At 41.1% G+C, this 22,578-nt stretch overlaps 1 protein-coding gene across 1 annotated transcript; it reads right to left on the bottom strand.

Moving 5' to 3' along the window:
• Positions 1 to 12,118: 12,118 nt before the first annotated feature.
• TMEM179 (transmembrane protein 179) lies at positions 12,119 to 22,101 on the bottom strand. Its single transcript, XM_061376128.1, has 4 exons — positions 21,515 to 22,101; positions 17,693 to 17,830; positions 16,070 to 16,148; positions 12,119 to 13,234 (listed from the first exon to the last, which is right to left on the bottom strand). The coding sequence occupies exons 1-4, from the start codon at positions 21,814 to 21,816 to the stop codon at positions 13,055 to 13,057; spliced, it is 699 nt and encodes a 232-aa protein (XP_061232112.1). The 5' UTR covers positions 21,817 to 22,101; the 3' UTR covers positions 12,119 to 13,054.
• Between the last annotated feature and the right edge of the window lie 477 nt (positions 22,102 to 22,578).

Below are 22,578 nucleotides of genomic sequence, written 5' to 3'. Positions count from 1 at the left end.
GCACCCTAGATTACTCAGAAATTTCATATGGAAACAAACTTTCACAAGATTAAAAAAGGTCATAAGCTCTTCACAGAACAGAGTTGATGTGAAAAGATGTTTAGCTCTTACAAGAAAGCTTCCCTGTTACCAGGTATGCTCATCAGCCAGGCCCCATGCCTTGAAAAGCAAGTGGCCACCCAGCTGAGAACTGTATTATGTGATGTGGGAGAACGCACAAAGGAAATGCAGTCTTCCAAATCCCAAATCTCTGCAAAAGCAGAAAGTGGTGAATAATTCACTGGCAAAATACCTTCATACTGTTCACGAAATAATGCCAAATAAACAAATTTATAAAAATTGAAGTCTGCTCATGGATAATTTGCAAACATAAAGAAGCGCTAAATTAAATTGAATACATTATTTGCTGCAAATAATTCACTCAGATCTATTATGGGACATTGATTTGGTTTCTGGTTAGCTATAAAATGACTGCCTATTAACATTTTACATTTTCCGCATACACTTTTTGATACATTATTATATGTTACTTGCTTGGTTTTATGACTTTCACCTTCCTCTCGGTACATCTGTATGACAGTTTAATTGACTGGTATGTATTCCAGGGCTCGTGGTAGCAGCTAATTTAAATATGTTACAACTAATGTTGGCCCTTTACCCATAATAATACACACTGCATTTTTATCTACTTATTGATTATGTGCATATGGCAGGAAAATAGCTGCACACTACAAGTCTTTATTCAGGCATGAATTTGGCTTTATACTGCATGTTTAATACTCAAAGTGCTTTATAAAATAATACCGATTGTGCAGTGGCCATGCAGTCAAACAGAGCAGCCAGATCTAAATCAAACAAGGCCCATGGATTGACACATGTGTGCAAGGGCTGGAGCACGGATGTTGGTGAGCTAAATGTTGATTTCTACACATGTCCTGTGCCTGACCTATGGCACTTTAAATATACTTGGAACTACATTTTAAAGGCAAAAAAAAATGTTTACAGTGTCCTTCTGCTTAAGAGCAAGTGCAGAGGATGTGTCAGTGTAGTTAACACACCTAGCACTTAGAGAGAGGTTAAACCTGTCATAATGTTCTAAATATGCCTCTAGGTTAATGGAGCCACATTTCAGTTCTTACTGTAATTAGTAGGATCCTCAAACAAGCTGAGTGAAAAAGACAGAAATTTAGATCTTCTCTCTTATGGAACATTTGTAAACATTAAATAATTAGATGAGGTAGCTTAATATTCTCCTAATATTTGACTTAACAGCATAAAGATATAAAAAATGCTGGCTGGAGGGAAACTTGAGATCACACATTAGCTATGGTAATCCTATTCTTATTGTATATAATTAAACTCTTTAAATGCTCCATTAGATGAGATCTCTTATACTCATCACCCTTTATTAGGAGGTGTGACCCACCATCACTTAACTGATGTCTTGAATTAGGCATCATCTAGAGCTTTGTGTACCCTGCTGTTCCCAGAGAAGTGGGACAAAAGCATCAGCAGGAGGTCAAATTTGGGAAGTGTTTAAGATGACACTAAAATAATGCTGCTTCCTTTTTTCTCTCCATCACTGTTCAGTAGATGACAGGTCATCATCTGGATTGCCTGTGCTCCTGTGGCTCTCATTTTGTGCAGTGTTGATCCTTGCTGTGAGTCTCTACTACACCAGCATGAAGCAAGATGTCAAAGTCCTGGAAGAATTTCAATCCCAACTTGTTATCTTCTTTCTTCAGATAAGACATGTTGTTCAGAAATGCTGTACTTGGTTTATGAGGCAGTAGCAATGTCTTCCAGCCTGACAGACATTTCAGAGCACTGCTAAACAGGATTCAGGTGTGCAAAGCTCCCGGTGTACTCCAGCCACATGCAGGGAACACTTGAGCATCCACCTTGAAGAGCAAGAAAGCCACCTCTGTTGTTCCCTGTCCAGCAGCTGCTTGTTCTTTTTTCTTCTTTCTTTTTTTTTTTTTTTTCAAATTAAGAGTGGTCATACTAGAGCCCTGAGGTTCCACCAAAATGGTGCTCCATCATCCCAAACAGCAAACAAGCATCGAATTTCTATGTCCTAAAGACCTTATAACTGCTGATATGAAGAGCAGAAGTAGAGAGAGAACTATATTGATCTGTGTAGGCAGCAGAAAGCTCTGAATAAAAGTCTCGTGAGTCTCAGATCAAGACTTTAAATACCAAGCCACCTCTCCACAGGTCTCCTGAGAGCTGTTCTGTAAAACTTAGAATAAAGCTGGGCTATTGCACAAACACTGCTCTGATGGCCAAAGGCTTGGCAAGCTGCTATATTTATACACCTGAAATGATTATTAACAAAATCGTAGCAAATGGCTTTCTTGTTTCCCTTCTCGTATTTTTTTTCCACCACGGGTTAAGCTGTTTCCTAATATTTCACTTGACTCCAGGTGTGAAAAAGAACATTAAAACTCATTTACACAGTAAATAGTTTATTTGCTTAACATAATAAATAGCAGCATTGAATGCCAGGCTAATTATCATATCAGTAGTTTAATCCTCTGGGTTCAATTCAGTCCATAAACCCCATGAGCTTACAAGATTTATGATAGTGTTTCTATTTAGTCAGAGGCTATGTTTTTATGCTTGGGTGTGCAAGGCCTTATATAATGGTAATATGGACCATTTATGAAGGCATGGGAGGCAAAGCCCCTTTATCTCTCTATTGTCCTTCCATAGTACGCGCCTTTCTGAAGGGAATCCTTTTAATGGAGTTTATGCAATAAATGTAGAATGATGCCCTGAATGTCTGAGGAGAACAAGCAAGTGCAAGCTTTTGAGCTTCAGCTATTCTTTCTTCCTAGGCAAAACAAGCACAACCAGATTTTTAGGCCTTAGATTCTTGTCAAGTAAGCCCTAATGTGTTCTTCAGTTTATTCTGCACGATAAGTTTGACATCAGAACCTGTGTGAAGTGAGGAAAAGGAAAAATAAAAAATAGAGAAAGGAAACACTGCAGATAAGATGGAAGAGATGCCTGCAGTACCTTGCCTAGAATTCTCCTGCTCTCGCAACCCACAAAAATAAAAAAGGTGCTTTATTTTTAATTGATTTTTTTTTTTGAGAGGGCCATACCACTCTGCCCCAACAACTTTCTTCCCAGCAGCCCAAGGACACTAACCAGGCAGAGGATAAACAGAAACACAATATGCAGCCTTCTCTCAAGAGGAGAATGAGCAGCAATTTGATTGAGAATGAGTCAAAAAATTGCAGTCCGAGATAAAAAAAAAAAAGTGACTTCATTGGCTATTTTTATGCTCCTCCTAAGATGTCAAAGGCCACAGCAATTGCATTCAACACAATGCCAGTCTGGGAAGCAGAGGTTGCTGCAGGAGGAGTTTTTAGTAAGAGGATCTTTATGCAAAGCAGTCAGGTACCCCAGCATAGAGGGTAAGTTTCACCACTGCTTCCCTTCCCTCTCCCCCATCTCAGCCCTGCTGTTTAGGTAATAAAAAACAAAGGTTTTAAACTTGTGTGCTGGTGAATCTCTGATGGAAAGGTTTGGATCTGTACCCGCATGGGGCAAAGGGGTCACTGCAACTTCATTTTCACATTTTTTCATTATGATCTTTTTAATGTTCATGAGAAAACTTTCTGGCAAATCAGTGATGTTCCTTTTTTTGGCTCTAGACTAACATATCCTCCCAGTGCACATAGCAATTAGCCCCTTCAAAACAGGTGCCTTTTTTTAAGAGACAATTTCCTCGCTGCAAGTCATGGCACTATGCAACAAGAAAGCAAAGCTTGAGCTGACAAGAAACAGGCAATCTCAAGAGCAAGAGCAGTAGAGTGAACACTTCCAGTATGTTAGGAACCTGGCTTCAGCAACTTTAAAACAAGCCAAAGAGATAACATAAAAAAGGAACTCCTGTTAGGACTGTAAGGGAAAATGCAGAAGCAGTGAGAGGTCCATACATGTGCTCACCTCCTCACCTCCCTGCATAGGTCCTCAAGAGATGGGTATGGGACCACTTTCCACCAGGTCTGCTTTAAATGGAAAATGACCATGTTCTCCTTCCTGGGGCCCAACTTTATCGGGGAAAGTGAGAATGGCTATCGCATCTGGCCTGTCAAGGAAATTAAGCAGATGAACAGCTATTCTTGGCTTCTGCTTAGGCTCTGGTTGGAACAGTTTTGAACATGAGTAAGGGCAACACTTAAGTTGTCTGCCAAGGTCTCACCATGGCCTTGCAAGACCTCCTGGGTCAGGGTTGTTTAGTCTGGTCAAAAAATCAGATATATGGCAGGCTGCAGAAAGCCAAAATAAATTCACTACAAAGCCAGAATGTTTGAAATAAAGAAAAACCCCATTTCTAGGAGAGTTGTGGCATTTTTCAGGTGAAGAAACTGAAGCTGAGAAAGCCACTGTATTTGTGTAAGTGCATGAAGCAGGTCAATATCAAAGCTGGAAAGAGAAGAAAAAATCCCAATGCCTGTGTCTGCATTTATTTATTTCTACAGGGCTTCACTGTGGACTTACCTGTTTTATTTCCTTCTGACACTGAAGCTCTTTCCCCATTAATTCATCCTACTTGCTCACTCACACATACAAACACATCCTTTTCACACTCTTCCCCTTCTTTCTGTTCTTTATCCACCCCAGATCTATCCTCACTTCTGTGAGCCAGATGGGATTTCTCCTTATTCTTGTTCAATGATGTTTTCCTAGGTATGACACCTTTGTGAGTTTTAAAGAGCTAATAGGAGCTCTGAAGTTACACAAAATCAGCCATGGTGTGTAATAATTCCTTTGCCAGCCATGCTGAGTGGTATTTCCTTCTAGTAAAACTCCTGAGAATTGCCCATAAAAAGGCAAAAAAAGGTGAGGGGGTACATAAGTTATTACACATGGTCAGCCTGAATTCACTCTGGTGCCAGCCTGGTGAATTGCTTTGGAAGTCAAGAATCCTGCAGCCAACCAGCTCTGAGCAATTTTTAAATTCAGCTCAGAAATGGTCATGTTTTAGCTTTAAAGGTATGAAACAGGGAGTGGTGGAGGGCAGCAATTGTTGAAGCAGAGAGCAAGTAGGTGGACTTTCCAGGAGCAGTGTTTAGGGTGGAAGGAGTCACAGGGCCAGAAAAGAGTAGACGGAAGTCTGTTCATGAAAATTGGCTAATGTCAGGGCCTAAGGGTAGAAGTGCTGCCTAATATCCCTTATGCAATGAGTATGAAATTAATGCACAACAGAAATTAGCAGGCCACAATAGCACAGGCTAAATGTTGTTTTTACAGTGCTCAGTACATTCCCGCAGCCCAAATAGAGGGCAGCTGCCAACACCCTCTTTAGGCAGGCTCACCACATCAACAGCACCTGATTGCACTAGCAGGCATACCCATACCCGTATGATTAGAGGAGATAGAAAAGGACACAGTGAGATGACACTAGATTTTTTTACGTTAACCTTTCAAAGCACTCAGCATCAGTACTGTTAAAAGACAGGCCCAAAGACTGCTTCTACTCCCACTCCCTCCCTTCATCTCTCCAATGCTGCTGGTCTGGAAACAAGTTAATGGAGCAGAAGAATCCCATAGCAGCAATTTTAATTGTAATTTCTGATTTTTGCCACTTTGAATCAAGCAAAAGGGCTGGGAGCATGTGACTAGAAAAAGGGTATTACCAGGTGCCCTCAAGGGATAATTCAGGAAACTAATATAATAGTGTGAACTTGGTTCTTACTAATTTTTTGTGCCATGATAGCTATTGGCAACCTTTAGGCCCACTTCTGAAGAGAAAGGCTGATGCTACATGAAGAAAATTAACCAGTTGTCATTTAGAATATGACTCTGTCCATGAAGCCTCTGGTCCCTCTTTATATTTGATAACAAGCTGCTTTCCAGCTGCATGTTGATGTGGGAGCATCTTCTCCCTGCCTCATACGGAATTATGGTTCACTGCTGGAAGATGGTACTAAAAGGGCTCAGGCAGCTTAGGATGGTTGGCCATATCCTTGACTATACAAGCTGTAGCATAGAGATCTTAGGGAATGAATACATGAACTAAGACACTACCTCTGAGAACAAATTTTTATCTCACATTGTAATAATTTAAATTCACCTTGAAAAAAAGGCACAGAAATACTGATTTTTCAAATAATTTATTTGTGTATCACCAAATCATAAAAAGCCAATGTACTGCCCAGCAAAAAGCATCCGTATATAAAACACGTTGACTCAGTAACACAAGAGTGTATCACTTATATTGAACCCACTCCAGCTCCTAGTAAAGCCAAAGGAAACTTTTTCAGTGACTCCATTAGCAGAAGGATTGGACTCAAAATTTTTATTTGCCAAGCATTTACAAAGGGCTATATTAAAATGCTAGTAAAAAGCTTCCCTTTTGAGGCTATATCAAAACAATAGTAAACTTCACTCCAGTTCTGATTTTGTCAAATTCATGCAATTAAAGCTCCAAATCAGCAGTCATTACACTGCAAAAGACCATACAAATCAACAGAGATAATATTCAAAACAGACGAGGCTATACCCTCAGCTTGTGTGGACTGGTGTGGCTTCAGCATGGCTCACGAAGCTAAGCTATGTAAATCAGCAGAGGATCTGCCCCTCTACTGCTTTCAATAGTTTAAAAAAAGTCATGAAAAGTCATTAGTTTTGTCCCCAAATATCCATTACACAAGGACCTCTTTATATAAAGCTTTTCCCACATGGATATAAGAGACAGTAGCTCATGAATACATAAATCACAGGACACACATTTCAGAGAGGCTGCACTGACATAAGCAAAAAAGATTTGCTTCAGATCTTTGCAGGTGGTATCACACAAAACTCCCAAACCTTTTAAAACAATGTTTTTCAATGAGCTACTTTCAAAAGAGGCAAGCCTAGGAGATTTGGGAACAGCTTTTCCTTCCCCACACAAGCCACGAGCTACACAGGGAAAATGGGTATATGAATCTCTCAACACAGAAAGAAGACATTTAAAAAGCAGTCCCTCCAAACCTGGTGGCAATGCCAGCACCTTTGCAATAGGTATCTGCACAGCTGACACAGGTAGCTCTCTCCTGAAGCAGAGTTTAGGGCAACACATGCTTCAGAGAGGTGCTCTGCAGTTTGTGAAGCCATATGAGCAAGTAGTAAGCAATAGGCCGTGCCATGCTGGGTCCCTCATATCACAGCCTGAAAGCCAAAATCCCTCATAGGAAATGTGCTGACAGTTCTCCTCACTACCTGTTTCTATTCTGATTTATGGCACTCTTCAGTCCCCTCAGCAATCTTTGTCCTCAGAAGAAAGAGATGGGAGAAATAAGGCTTGATCAGCTTGATGGTGATAAGACCCTCTGTGAAAGCTGCAGGAATTGTTTTGGCAATTGAAGGAACCAGGGGAAGGAGGTGTCAGTGGAACTGTTGGAGTTTATTGTTGTTGTCTTGCTTTGTTTATAAACCTTCAAAAAAACTCCTAGGGCTGTACTTCAGACACAATTGTGTAACTCGGGCTGAAAGACAGCAGTAGTTTTATTCAGAGGGTATTTGACCAGAATCGCTTTGATACCATCAGTCTGCACTGGCCGTGGACCCCGATAGCATAGTCCTTCCCCTGGAAGGATTCTGTTCAGCACACAGCTGTCATTTAGCAAAAGGACTGCTTTCAAATCCAGCAAACTGTGTTTTAATAAGGATATAGCTAGCGCCTTTTAAAGTCAAATGTAGAACACTGTTAACGATGATGGTTAAAGCTGTTGAAGCAGCCTAGAAAATGGAATGGGTTAACTGGTGCAATCAAGACTCTCTGTGTTACAGTAAGATATGCTGTATCTCAGAGACAAACTATTGGACTTCACAGTGTTAACAGGGAAAATAGTAATTCCCTCTGCTGCAGGAGTGAGAGAGTGAAGAACTCTGGAATGTATTACGTGGGATATCATGACATGATTATCAAATATTTCCGTGCCTTAACATAGCGCTCATCTAACTTTACCATGTTCCTTGAGGGTCTGCTGGCACCAGCCTTGGAGCATGTCATCTGAATCAGGCCTGGCTTATGTAAAGGGAAAGGCTTAACATCATACTCCAGAGAGCCCAACTGAGAACAGGGAAAATCTGCAACACTTGTTCTTATTTTTTTTACATAGGAGCTGCAATTTTTCTTACATTCATAAATAGTCTTCAAAACCTGCATACAAACTGGGTCATATTGTCCAAATCTTGGTGGAAACAAGGGGAAACAAGAAGTAAATAGAGAGTAATCTTGTCACAGGACTGCTCACCCACCTGTGTGAGAATCACCTGAGACAGTAACTATGAATCTTCAGTAACAAAGAATCTTCAGTCCCACCTTCTGATAGATCCTCTTAACCCTCACTTTACAACACTGTCAAATGAAAACAGTCAACAAAACTTCTCAATTGGGTTTTTACCATATACACATAATTCAAACTATTTCAGTGTGCAGCTCTTACTGCCAAGTACTTTGTGTCCTTGATAAACACCAGGGTAAAACATTGCTATTCAGTAATTTCAAGCCAAGTAGAATAGCTTTAATAGGAGGATAACAGCATAATAGGAGGATAACCAGGATAACAACATGGTAGCAGCATTTGCCATGTGGACAGAGGCTTGTGTCTCCCAAGGCAGAGGGGGAGATTTAAATCTGTGCCTCACAGTTATTGCAGTGGCAGGAGGTGGGGATGGACAGTTACAGGCATTTTAAAAAATAGCTCATCACTTTCTGTCACCCCTATGAAATGCAACATTTCAGGTAACATAAAACCTTCCACATCTAACAAATCACAGTTGCTGGCTTTTTGTTTTGATGAGAAAAAAGAATTTAAAAAGAAGCGTTCTATGACACATCAAAGTGCTATTCACCCTTCCTGGGTGCGTATGCCCATTTTTTAGCAACAAGGATCTGACAGAAAACTAATAAGTGTTTAATCCTAATTCCTTTACCTATCTAAGAAAATAGGATTTAAACTCTCACAGGCATTCAGTTCTTTTGACTATGATCAGTTTTGACAGTATTGACAGTTCAAGAAGTTAGAGTAGCTACGAGAGGTAGAAAAGTTGAAGCACTCAGGTGAATACATTCACGTTAATCTGTGTTTGCAATACCAGTTCAATTGTACTCTTTGGCATGGAAAAAAAGAAACTGAAGAGAAAGCACTGCTATGTAAATACTCTTCCCAACAACAGAATGGAAAGAGACTATCAATAACATGCCTGCACTGAAATAAGCAACACTTGCTATATATGAAGTAAATTGCTGTCTAACTTCTAGAAACAAATGTTAAGTTTTCTGAGAGAGTGCAGTTGTGTTTTTCCCTTCTATGTCAGGAATACATCAAAGTGCTGTTTTCTATGTAGTTGTTAGTTTCATAAATTATTGTCATTTTGTCATTTCAAAAAAAAAATTAAAAACTTTTAGATAAATGTCTATGTATACTAAAGTACAGCTTAGGTTAGTCTTTCTCATTCTCATAGAGGACAAAAATAGAAACATGCAATTTAAGGCATTAGGACCATAAACAGAAATATTTCTAAAGCCATTTCAGTGCTCATGAAGCTATATGAGCATTTTCTCACTGTGTCAGGTGTGGAAACTAGCCAGGCAAAACCTGCCTCTCTTCTCAGATTGCTTTAGCGTAAAAAAAAGGACATTTGTGGTCTCCAAAGCCAACATTCCAATGAGATAAAAATGGGCTATTTCCATCAGCAAAGGAAGTTGTCTGAGGCACAAATTTAGGATCTGGATACAGACAGGATTCCCGTTAGCCCAAAGATGTTCAAACCCAATGTTTTTTCCCTTTCTATCATGTAACAATAAACAAAGACAAGCATAAATACTACACAGAGTTCTAGTTCTTTGAACACTCTTGCTAGAGTCTTCCCAGAGGTCTGACTCAGAGAAACTCCTACTGCAGCCACCCACTGTGCTGGTTGGCAATGGATGAATAACAGCAATGATCATAGGTATCTATGTATGCATGTGTTTATAAATAATACTGCTATTGTAACACACTTGTAGCCTGGTATCATCAGGTTGATCAAAGTGTCCAAGCTTTAGGAGAAGAGGTTGCAGAAAGCTAAACACAAACAAAAAAGCCCAAGCTGATCAAATAACTGGACCCTGCACAATACCCTTCCTCCCTCTGAGTTAGCCAGAGAGCTTCTCAGTACACCTTCTCACCTGCACAGGGTCTTCCCTCCAGAACAGCCTTACTTCTAAGCTTCACTCATCCTTGCAAGCTGGGTGTTAGCCTCACCCTACCTTGTCAAGTGAAGGAAGCTGCGAAAAATAAATCAAGATGCACATGGGATTCAAAGATCTTCAGCCTCTTTTCAGTTTACATGCCAACTTCAACTGCCAAGATTATTGCATTCATGGGCACTGTAATGCAACTGGAGTTAGAAGAATTCACCCATATAAACGAATTAGGGTAAGCTTTGATGCCCAAGTTAACAGGTGAGTCTGTACACATGCTTGTGTTTGACTGGATTTTCCAGAGGCTGAAATATTGCATTCCTACTGACCTTTACTTCAAGGTGGGATTCTGGGTACCCCAGGTGCTTTTAAGATCCCACTTTTGTCTTTTGAGCTGCATAATAATGATGACAGTGTCAGTGAGATAGAGTCATGGTGACAAACATTAGTGAAAATGATAACCATAAAAGTCAGCAAGATAGAAGCCCCCAAATCAATGTTTGCTGTTTCTCATGGAAGTGGGAAAGAAGAAAAGAACCTGAGACAGGAGAAAAGAGAGGTAGAAGAAACCATGAGCTCCAGACAACCTTATTAAGGAGCAGCATCTTCTTCCTCCTCAGAAACAGAGAAAAGACTTGAGCCTTGGTATCTCAGAGCAAGGATGAGGAAGAGACACGTGCTATCTTCTGCCTCTTGGTTCTTCAAACCTCCAGGCAAGACCAGGAATGGTGGTCCCAACCCACATGTTTCTTCAACCTAAGCCTGACTTGACACATCCATAAAATATATTACACAAAGAAGTAGCATGGTTCCACTTGAGGAGCAAGGTATGTGCTGAAGTAATTTGTGGGAAGAAACATCACTGGTTAGTCTTAAATTCAAAGTGAGACTGGAAGGAGAAGTAGTGTTTTTTACAGCTGGAGAAACAACTTTCGAGCTATGCAAATGTTTTGAGTTATGTTTGATAAAACACAGAAAACAGGCTGACTTTCAGGACCCAAGCTCTTCTGCAGGGTATGAAGGGGAAGGTCATGCCTTATTAAAGGGCTTAGGTACCTGCAGCAGTCTATCACTTATTTGACCAAATGAATAAATAAACGCACTACAGCAGTCCTGATCTCTGAATTTTAAATTGGCGTTAACTAACTTGATCTCTGACTCCCTCTTCAGGAACTCCTCCTCTGATGACAATTCACAACTACACAAAAGCCACTGCTGTACAGCTTACAAATGAATTTCATACCCATGTGGACAGAAATCATGCTGAAAAACAAGATCTCTCTACAGATATCTATGCCCGGTTAGGGCTTTAAGTGATGTTTACAGGGCTGGCTCCTGCTTAGAGTCTATGGACATTTTGTTCGCTAAATCTGTAAGAAAAATTTGTCTGTTAAGTATAATGTTAGATTTTACGGCCTAAAATGCTTACTAGTTCAGGGATTTGCTATGACTTCAAATTCTGTTTCAACCAAAAGTTTAAGCCAGTACTTAATTCCTTCTTACTTAAGAGGTAATATAGTTGTGCATGGTTTGTACCTGTGTTGCAATAAATTCAGTTTCAGCTCAAACACAGTTTCCACAGGCAGTATCAGTGTACTCCCAAAAAATCTTCTTCAGCTTAACTGCTGAATCGGGGTCTTCAGTGAGATGTATACCAGGGGATAACTGCCTAGTTCTAGCGCAACTTTACTTTCCTGCTGTGCAAATCCCATGCTCATCTGAGTCACTTTTAATTACCACATCTACTTCTCATCTAAACCATACACCTTATTTGATGAAGTGCTAGCCAAGCAAAACTGAAAGCAACAACAAAGCCATTAGTGAGCTTTGTATAAGTAATGGCTCTTTTTCACAACAAAATTCATCAGCCTTGGAACTCCTGCCCATGAATTAGGAAAATGGAACCATTCAACACTGAACTATGTATAAAATACCTCAGCTGTTCAAGCTCCTTGCTATATTTATAGATAAACAGAGATACCCACAATGCAAATGTTTATAGTGAGTTTGCATACCCCATATGAAATAAATATCACAAGCAAATTCTAACATTCATAACTGAATAGTATACAATGTTAGGGACCAAGTTACATTTATAAATGCACAAGCATTAATACTACCTGTTCAGCCTAATTTCTTAGTTGCAAGCTTCAGCAATTGCTAGCTACACTATACTTCAGGAGTCATAATAAACGTTGATCATGCCAAAATCTAAGAAAAAAACCCACAAAAATTCTCCACCATCCATCCTACTAATACAGTTTTTGACAGATACTGTAAGAAGATAGTGGTTGCATGAAATTCATTAACACTGCCCCATATTAATTATCAAGTCTGGAACACAGGTCTCTATGTTCTAAATGAACTCAAAATCAGAGCAGGAGCAATAGGTTGGTCAGCACTGCATCCATACATACAGCAAAAGCAGAGACAGTGAGAGTCTGTACCTGTACCGGAGCTGCAATTATGCAAAATAAGGTGAGAATAGGGGTGGCTTTACTGGCAAAAGGAAGGAGAGGGAAGGAAGAGGAACTGGACACAGCCACAGTGACAACTGTTGTTGCAGAATAGTTTGACAAAATATCCTGGACTCTGTAGCCTGGTATTGCCAGCTCAGTCCACAAAAATGGTCCCCACCCCAAAAGGCAGTAGGAACTCTGCTGGCAAGAGCAGGTTACAGTATCTGTATTATAAGAGTAATATTTCTGCCAATAGTTTCTCATGGAGGAAGTGGGTGATTCTCAAGTACATCTCTTTTCAGGAAAGAAAAGTTCTCCAACACCTGATAATACCCTGATTCAACTTCAGCTCACACTACTGAATATTAAAATCTACATCCTGCCCTGGAAATTTGCTTACACTTTAGATCATGCCACTTTTCTCGTCTTGCAAAGAGGATCGTGAAGAGGATCTTCCTAGCAACAGCTCCTTCTCGTGAATCAGGCTATCTAGCAGGTCCTCCTGTCTGTAGTTGTGATAAACCTTCAGGAAAGCCAGAATGGTAATTCCCAGCCAAGTCAACCAGGCAGCCCAGAGACCAAACTAGAATAAAAAAGAAATTATAAAGAGTGCAGTACTGTATTGTAAAAACAAAGTCAAATGTACAGGTGAATATCAAAATCTCAGCTGGACCAAACCCCATAGAGTCACACCAAGTCACACCCAGTGAGGTCCTGACCCTACTGTTCCTCCACACAAATTATTCCTAGCTTAAAGGAAAAAAAATTCTTACATACTAGAAAAACTGAAAAAAAAAAAAGTGCTAAGCACAATAATGAAAAAAAGAAATATGTATAAATGAGGTGCATCCTCTGAACTTCCCATATCCAGCATTCTGGCCAGCCCAAAAATTCTTGGGATTATTTCACTTTTGTTACTTTAGAATTGCAATATGGTCTGAGGTATTTTCCAAAACTGTCTTCCCAAGTCCCTCCAGCCTTCCACTACCCCTGCAGAAGTGTTAAAGTTAAGGTATTTATATTCAAAATATTGTTGAGAAAATTGTACAAATAAAACCTTCGCATTCTGGGGTAATTGGTTCAGTATGAACTCTGAGAGCAAGAGTAACCCACTACAGTGAATCCAAATGCCTGGTGGCTCACTTACGTCTAGCATTACAGACCTGGGCTTAAAGTCTCAGATCTGCAATAAGTTCCATCACTAACGTAGTCTCTCTTGCTTAACTTCATAGAGATAATTGCAATTTCGTTGGTTCATGCACAAAAATGTTGGCACCCCTGACTCAGAGGAAGCTCATCTGTAGTAAGGCTCTCTGGCAGAAATTCCATTTTAATTCTATGATGCCTTTAGCAAAGAAGCACTAATTGAATCACAGTATTTCAGTTTTGATATACTGAATTTTTAATTAAAAGAATACAAATATTTAAACATTTCCAGACAGTAATACAGCTGTGTACTCCAACAGTCAATTTAGATAAGCAAGGGACACTATTTTTTAAAGGGAGTTTATGTTCCTATATATCTTACACACTTTGGAAATTCTCTTATTTCTGCCCATACTTACAATTATCTCAGTTCAGCAGTAAAAAATACTTTTAAATTATTCTACAAACTCTGGAAATAAGAACATAATAATTTGGCTTTATATGACTATATCTAGAGAATTGGAAGATTAACATTCCTATCTTAAGCACTACTTCATTAATGAAATGTTATCTTATAGACATTCAGATATCTACTACTGCTGTGGTCTTCTCAGCATCTTTGATATGAAAGAACTTACTTGGATTTAACCAAATTCAGTAAAAATCCCAGAGCCATTCTAATGTGCTGGAAGCATCCAAATAGAGGAAACATGAGAGATACAGGGACAGACACTGCTTTTAAGTAAAGCCTGCATAGGAAATTATTGCACTTACAAGGAAATGTTTGCTTTAGCCCATTAGTCTATCCTTGAGTTTTTATTTCTACCATTTCAAAGCATCTTAGTTGCCCTGCAGAGGCAAACCCATTCTTCTCTTCATTCAACTCTGATTACCATACTCTAGATATCAGAAAACTGATGCAGAATTTGACTTCAGCCTTTCTTCAGTCACAATTAAGATTCACTTTGATATTACCAGGTTCAGCTTTTAAAGCCAAATGCTGTTTTTCTGGAGCTGTTCTGCTTCCAGATTCTTCACATTTGGTTGTTTGTGGAGTTTAGTGGCTGCACATGGGTGGAGCTAGCCTGCTCTACACAGCAGCATCTTGAAGGGACGGGGATTGATGTAGGGAGCCACATTCAGTGGCTTGGGCTGATCCATCTACACTGTGATATGCTAACTCTCCTTCAACTGCATGGAACTTTAATTTTTAGGCATAGCTTCTTGTTAGAGAAATTACTTTTCTTGTATATAGATTCCCAACCATCCACCCAGAGACCATAAGGTGGACACGGACATTTAGTTCTCATGAACTCAAATCTACAGACCAATAACAGGCTGACTTCTGCTACCTTCCCACTAGCTGGTAGATTAGCATCTAATAGCAAAATCTGCTGCAAAATACAGCTTGGCCTTGGGCTAGCATCATATAAAGAGGTCACTTTGACAGTAGATTTCGGTCCATGCAGATACATCTGAGCTGCGTATCCACATATCAGTGCTGACAATGAAGACACAAAACTAGCTTGTGTCCAAAAGCCACCTTTGAGGAGTGCCCCAGGCAACCTAATGCTTCTTCCCATGAGGGACAATGTAAGAAGCATGTGTATAGCTGCAGCCCTACAGGGATGGGGCTATCCTCCTTGCAGATCTAGTGTGTGCTCACACGCACAAATGCCCAAGTCCCAGTATTCACTGACTTTGACTGTTAACTTAGGACTAGCCTATTCAGTAGAAAGGTTTTAGTGGTTTAATTTGGGGGTTGGAACTTGATGACCTTAAGGTCCTTTCCAACCCTAACTATTCTATGATTCTATGAATTCTTAAAGATTCATTGGAAAACAGCCTGTCTAAATGACAGTAATATTTATTTTCAAAGGTCTGATATTTATATAGCTCAGACCATCTCAGAAAAACTCATGGAAGGCAAAGCTAATAGCCTCAGACGTTATTCTGAACAGCAGTGAATTGCTCCAGGACACCAGTGTTGCAAGTTTTGCAGAGCTCATCTTTTGGAGAAACAATAAATTTTCCATCACGAGTAACAAGATCAGTGGCAGAATCAGGTTTTGACACACCCGCATGCAAAAATATCTATTTTGAATTTAGAATGCAAATGTGCCCATCACTATCATCCTTATTCAGCACTTACTGAACCCAGTGGAAACATTCTCATTGATTTCAGAGGAATGGTAAGTCAGCTCCAGCAATCCCAGATCAATAAGAAAGTGGCAAATGAACTGGAAAAGAACTATGACCTAGTCTGACCTACCTGTGCAATAGCAAACTGGTCATAGAAAGCAGAGTTTTCTAAGTTCAGTTCAAGATCTATATCCTGTAATTCTTCACAGCTACCCAGGGAAGGCATTTCGAGGGGAAAAAAAGAAAATTATTTCAGAGATTCCAAACAGACAAACCCAATGCAAAAGAAAGCAACATCTTAAATCTGTTTCTGTCACAATGGCAATATTCCATCAGAAGATATTTAAGTTATCACAGTAACCAGTTTGCTTGACAGTCTTCTCTAAAACTAGGCTAAAAGAGGCATGTAATTACTTTCTTTATGAAAAACTAATGTATAATTATGTAAGTGATAACATCAATTTTCCATAAGTGGAATTGTAATAATTATTATGAAAACAGTACTCTTAAAACCATCTTCGCCCACTATGCCCAAGCCTCCCACATATATACATCTGGCATCGCCCCATGTTGGTTGCTTCACCCCTCAATGAAACAAAGCGTATGAGCCTCCATTACCTTTTGACTTCATCAGGAAAAGCCTCAGAAGAAGGGCTTGTGTGGGTGTTTTTGTTTCAGATGCTCCAGCAAGGAGACGATACTCTGATGGTAAGATAGAGGCTGCCTACAGATTTTACAAATAACTTGGACTTTTACTGGTGTGAAAAATTTCCCAGGATTTTGAAGATGACTTTCTAGCTCTTGGTTGATTTCTGCAGCCTCTTCTCTCTCCTTTTCAGTGCTGTCGGTCATCTTGGATTCTTATCCGAATATTCGATTAGACATTTTTGTAATTGAATTTTTAACCGAATATTCAAATAATTCAGTTAATCGTTGACGCCCTAAACAGAACGTTTACTATGGCATTTTACAACATACGGCAATGCGCAACATAAATGTATGCTTTAAATAATATGTTTATTTAATATCATATGACATAAAATGTCACTTTTTCCTAGCTCTTCATTGTTATTTGTTTGATAGGAAAAAACCTACCTCAACTTATCTTGTTTCCTATAAGGAGCATAAGCATCATTGGATACAGCAGACCATTTTAGGAGCTGCACATTTTGTGCACTGTAAGGAAGTATCAACAATCTGTTGACACTTACAAAGCACTTTCAATTCTGTGGCTCTCAGGGCATTCACAGCACCTTTACAAGGTCAGCATCTTCACATCAAATTTTGGATGACAGTGCACTGGGGCACAAGCAGGATGAGTGACTTGACCGCTGTCACACAGTGGGTTGGTGGTAGAGCCAGGACAGCAAGCCAGGAGCCCTGACTCCAAGTCCCCTGCCCTGCTTACAAGACCACACTCCACCTACTCTTAGAGCATTTCCAAATCTAGCTCTCCTTTGAAAACAAAACATTTTGAGCTAATGGATTTCTTTTGTATAAAATAATGAATCTAAAAGAGACCATGAAACTCCATGGAAACATACTTTTCTTTGTGGGGTACTGAAAGCAATATATAAATAAATATATTCCGGGGGGTTTGTTCCAGATGAAAGAAATTTGGATTTGCACATTACAGATGCCTTCTCACCCTTGCTCACCTTGCGTGCAATAAGTACAGTTTGTAACATCACTGTTCATTTGTGCATTTATGAAAAAAAAAGAAAAAGGAGAAAATGTATTCTTCAATACTAACCTATTTGGCATGCTTCCTTTTTCGGTAATTGCATCACACCACATGTTAAATCCTACACTCACTATAGTGCTAGCAATAAATGTGATAAACACCACAAAGGCGCTGATCAGCAGATTCAGGAAGGCATAAAAGAAAGAGCTGCAATAAAAAGAAAGAAAAATGTAACTCATAAACAACTGAAACACAACATCAGCAGTCTCTCTAAGCAGCCTACACTGAGCACAAAGATATCAGTTTCCATTTGAAACACATCTGGTTTAATTAAGAACACCTAATACATTGAAAAACTACAGATTATTATTTTGAGTTACATTATAAGTGCTTTTGATTTTGATAATTTTTTTCATCTTAAGAGGATGGTGCTTTAAATATGTAAAATAGGTGGTGACTGTTCATACACAGCATGGCTTTTGTTAGCTGTAATGATGAAAATCACAATTTTAAAAATAAATGTCATTAACTTAAATTATATAGTTAATGGAGCTAAAATTATTTCATGACTAATTATGTCCCCATCATAACTGGGATAAAAAATTGCCTAGGAGAAGGAAACTAAAAGTAAAAAAAACAGTACTGATAGCTATAATCATTTTAAGCAATGTAACTTACATTTAAGCAATGTAAAAAATAAACATTTTAAGCAACGTAACAAGGTACTGTCATCATAGGAGAACAATCTCAGTTTTGTGGGCAATTTGCAGAGCAGGCCAGCTTCTCCTGGAACTTCTCTGACTTTGGTGTTATTTCTGGCAGCTGAATATCAGTTTACATCAGCCTTGTTAAATCTGCCCAACCAGGGTTAGTTCTAGGTACATGCCATTTTTGAAGTGGTATGTGGTAGGATGCTCACAGTGGTCCTATGAGGCCAGGGAATTCCAACCTCACTGTTTAACTTCCCTCTACTTAATTCTAGCTAGTGAAAACTTTCTAATCCTTTTTTTCATCCATCTGACCAAGCGCTTTCTCTACTTGAAACTGCCCTATGTGGCACTCCCATTACCTAAAAACTGGACATCTACTCTAGGTTGGAGAAAGACTGGCATCTGCAAGAGGCAGGTCATCCTATCCAGATTAGGTGGTAAGGATGAACATGATGAATTTCCCACCAGTGCCACTTTCATTATGCTGGGGATAGGAGTCTGCTCACCACAGAGAAAAACAAAACAAAATGAAACAAAACAAACAGCAATTTCTTTTCCATGGTGGCTCATTAAACGAAAAGCTGAGAGACTTTTTGAGTCAGTGTTTGAATCCTAGGAATGTTCTGGGCTAGACAAACCTAATTTCTACAGGTTGTATGTGGTGAGGCATATAAGGAGAATTTCTTTAAAATGAAACAGTTACCAGTGGGGTAATGCTCCTGGTTTGACATGGCTTTAGAGGGGTAGCCTAGCCTGCATTTCATCCCAAGTGTTGCTAAGACTGTATCCACTGTGTGCACCTCAGCATGGTGGGCTGGCCTGAGAGTCAGAAAAGACTTGAGCTGTTCACTGAATAAAAACAGAGCTGACATCAGAATTAGTAAGAGCTCTGGAAAAAAACAGTTACTAGGATTATTTGGCGGATCATCACCAGCCCAGGATGTCTAGTCCTCCCTCTGCTTCCTACTCTGCAGCAGAAGAGATGCCAGGGTCCAGAATCTGACCTTCCACTGCCAAAGCAGGGCTTGATTTGTACTTGGCAATCAGTAAACATCACTGTGTGCTAGAAATTCATAAGGCCAGGGCATCCTGGTAGAGAACTGTGCTAAACTGGCTCTCTTCCTCACCTATTTTTCTTCTTAGATCAGAATTTCGAGCTACACATTCCAGACTGAATGAATGCCCTGTAGTAATACATGCTTAGAGTCAAAGTAGAAGTTGCTTTGCATTCCTGGTAATGAAGTATCTGAGTTGTACTTCTACCTTTCAGCTGAGCTAAATAGTCCCAGGCCCAGAGCAGGACTGGCAAGCTAGCGCTTGCTTTTTCTACTCCCGCAAGGAAATTCAGCTCTGTCTGTCCTGGAGGCAAGGGGTGCTGAGAGCTTTTTAAGAAGGATTTTTAGCAGCAAGCATTCACATGAAGATTGGCCACCTTGCTAGGATCCATAGGGTGCCAACCCTGACTGCCTCTGGACAGCTCACCCTGGGACTGGCCCAGCAGCAGTGGTCCTGCTCAATAGGATCAGCAGTGATGTCATTGTGATTCATCCTCAACTACCACAACTAATCAGAAATGGCAATTTTCATCTGTGATGAGTAGCTCACATTTATCTCTACATCTAAACAGAACTGGTTTTGTGCCCATTTGAAGCATTAACAGCATGTGTCCTGCTTGACAGACAGCAGCAGATCTGGTACAAGACAGACCTTCTTTCTTAATAGGAAAATGCTGTTTTCCAGGAGCTTCTCTCTCATCTTGTTTTACCATTTTGTGATGCCTATGGTTATGTCATGCCAACTTGCTTTGTTTCTGGGACAATTTTCAGGGGCCGTCTGAACAGTTTTGAAATAAATAGCCATGTCTAGAAGTAGGCCAAATATCTGATCCAATTTTCACTATTACAAGATTCTTACTGCTGGTTTCTTCCAAAAATCAACTAGTTCTGAACTACAAAACTTAAAAAAAGCATCTGGATTTACCTAATCCTCTATAGATATCTGGTCACCTGAGGAAGCTGAATTCAAATGTATTAAGAAGTGCATGGTTATGTTTAGAACTTGTAAGGTAATTTTTAATATGGAAATAACTTTCTAGTCTATACTTATACCATGTTTTGTCATTAGGCAGCTTGAGGGTGGTCAGAAAGAGCCAGAGAGACAACACTGCTACACAGTTCCTGATATTACCAATATCGGGGTATTGTACAAGCCCAGATTTAACAGCCACTGACCCAGGAAACCTCTAGGACAAATAGATCTGGACACAAGTGATTTGCCTTTGGCATTTTCCTTAAACCATGAGGAAATAACTTTCCTGTCTAGCCAGTCACCAGTGTGTGCTCCTGCCTTCCTATTTTTGTGCAGGTGGATGCTTGACAGGCCCTGGACCCGTAACACGCATAGGCTGGGTTACCTGTGTCAGGGGCTCTACCCAAGGTGGCAGGATAGGCCATCAGAGAGCCAAGCACAGAGCTCCCAAGCTGCTTCCTGGACCACCAAGTCTCTCACTATTTCAGCTGGGATATGATGCCCCTTGGTTTACTTGAGCACAGTACCCAGCTGTCAGTGCAGCCCTGCAGCTGCTGCAGGGAGTGATCAACATTGCTCTCATGTCGTAACCAAGCAATGGTTGCTCTCTGCAACTGTTGCCATGTCCACCACAAAAGCAGGAAAAAGAGGGGAACCACCAACTTCTCCCTTCTGCCCTCCCCCCCACCATGTAAAACCATCCTGTTTCAAGGTTTTTCACACATCTGATACACATTTTGGGAAGGCCCCCTTTTACAGGGACATGTAGTGGGACCATGGTCAGGAGACACCTGCTAGCCCCAGCCTCCAGCATCACCCCAAGACCCCAGAAACCCTCCATGCCCATCACAGCTTTGCTGGCTAGATGCTGCCCCCAGACCTCTAAAGGTCAGCGGGTGCAAAGCAGTGAATCTGTCCCCCTACCCGAAACCCATGTAGGAGAACACTGTCCAGAGAGGACCCTGGACACACGTGGGGTGTACATGGTGTGTGTGTGCAGACAGACACAGGCAATACACTGCCTCACCCCAAGCCCCCAGAGAGCAGGATGATCTGGATGGTGCAAAGCCCAGTGCTTCACACCCAGGATGCTCCCACTTGCCCCAGCCTGCAGGAGGGATGGGCACACCCTGCCTTCCCCAGGGATACTTACTCCTCATGCCCTTTGCAGAGGAAGAAGAGGGTCCTCCAGGCCTGCACTGTGGCCAGCAGGAGGGAGAGGAGCCCGGTGAAGATGCTGAAGCGGCAGGCAGCCTCGGGCCCCCACTCTTGTACAGTGAAACGCTGCCTCTCCACCGTCAGGTTAGCGTTGAGCCACATGCCCTCGGTGAAGAGCAGGCACCGGCCGTGGAAGTCGTTGCCATTCTCGGAGAGGGGCACCACCACGATGAAGCTGAAGAGGAAGGCCAAGAAGTAGCAGATGCACTGAGCAAAGAGGAAATTGCTGAGCGCCATGTCCGCGGCTCTGCGCAGGCTGACGGAGGGAGGGAAGGAAGGAAGGAGGGAGGGATGCAGGAGGGAAGGATGCAGGAGGAAGGGATGCGGGGGAGGGGGCGGATAGTGGGATGAAGGGAGGAAGCCTGAAGCAGTAGGGGGTGGGGAGGGAGGATGCGCAGTGCAATGCGCTGCCTCCTCCGAATACAGCTGCTGCCTCTCCCGCTGCCCGAGCTGCCCCTACTGATGGCTACAGGGCTTGCGCGGGGAGTAGAAAGGAAAGAATGTTGTGGGGAATCCCCCCTTCTTCGGGAAAATCTGGCCGCTGCTACGCCCCGGCGCTCAGGGGGTTAAATCAGTCTGTGCCTCCCCAGCAGGGCTGGGTACCACAGTAGGGTATCCCCCTAATGACATACGACACTGATGTTACCAGTGTTGGTGACATGCAGCCCTTCACTGCAGCCGTTAAAAAAAAAAAAAAAAAGGGGGGGGGGGGAAAGGAAAAAAAAAAAAAAGAAAAAAAAAGGGAAAAAATAGATACACCATACACCACCCCACACACACTGCCCCCACCCCCCCACACACACCCATCCCACCCCTCCCCCGCCCAGTTTGACCCCAGCTTCTAAAACTCTGGCCACCAACCTCAGGTGGTGGCAGTAAGGGACAGGGTGCACAGCCACCCCAGGACCTGCAGGCTGAGTGGATTTGTTCCTAACCCACATAGTCGTCCTCCCAACAAGGTATTGCAAGTGGCAGCAAAAGCAGAAGTAGAATAACTTT

The sequence above is a fragment of the Neopsephotus bourkii genome, unplaced genomic scaffold (assembly GCF_033783945.1).
Source record: "Neopsephotus bourkii isolate Nb327-2 ecotype Australia unplaced genomic scaffold, CSIRO-AGI_Nbou_v1 NB_1707, whole genome shotgun sequence".
Taxonomy (NCBI): Eukaryota; Metazoa; Chordata; class Aves; order Psittaciformes; family Psittacidae; genus Neopsephotus; species Neopsephotus bourkii.
The sequence above is the reverse complement of the archived record's forward strand: the minus strand, read 5'-3'. Positions and strand labels throughout refer to the sequence as shown.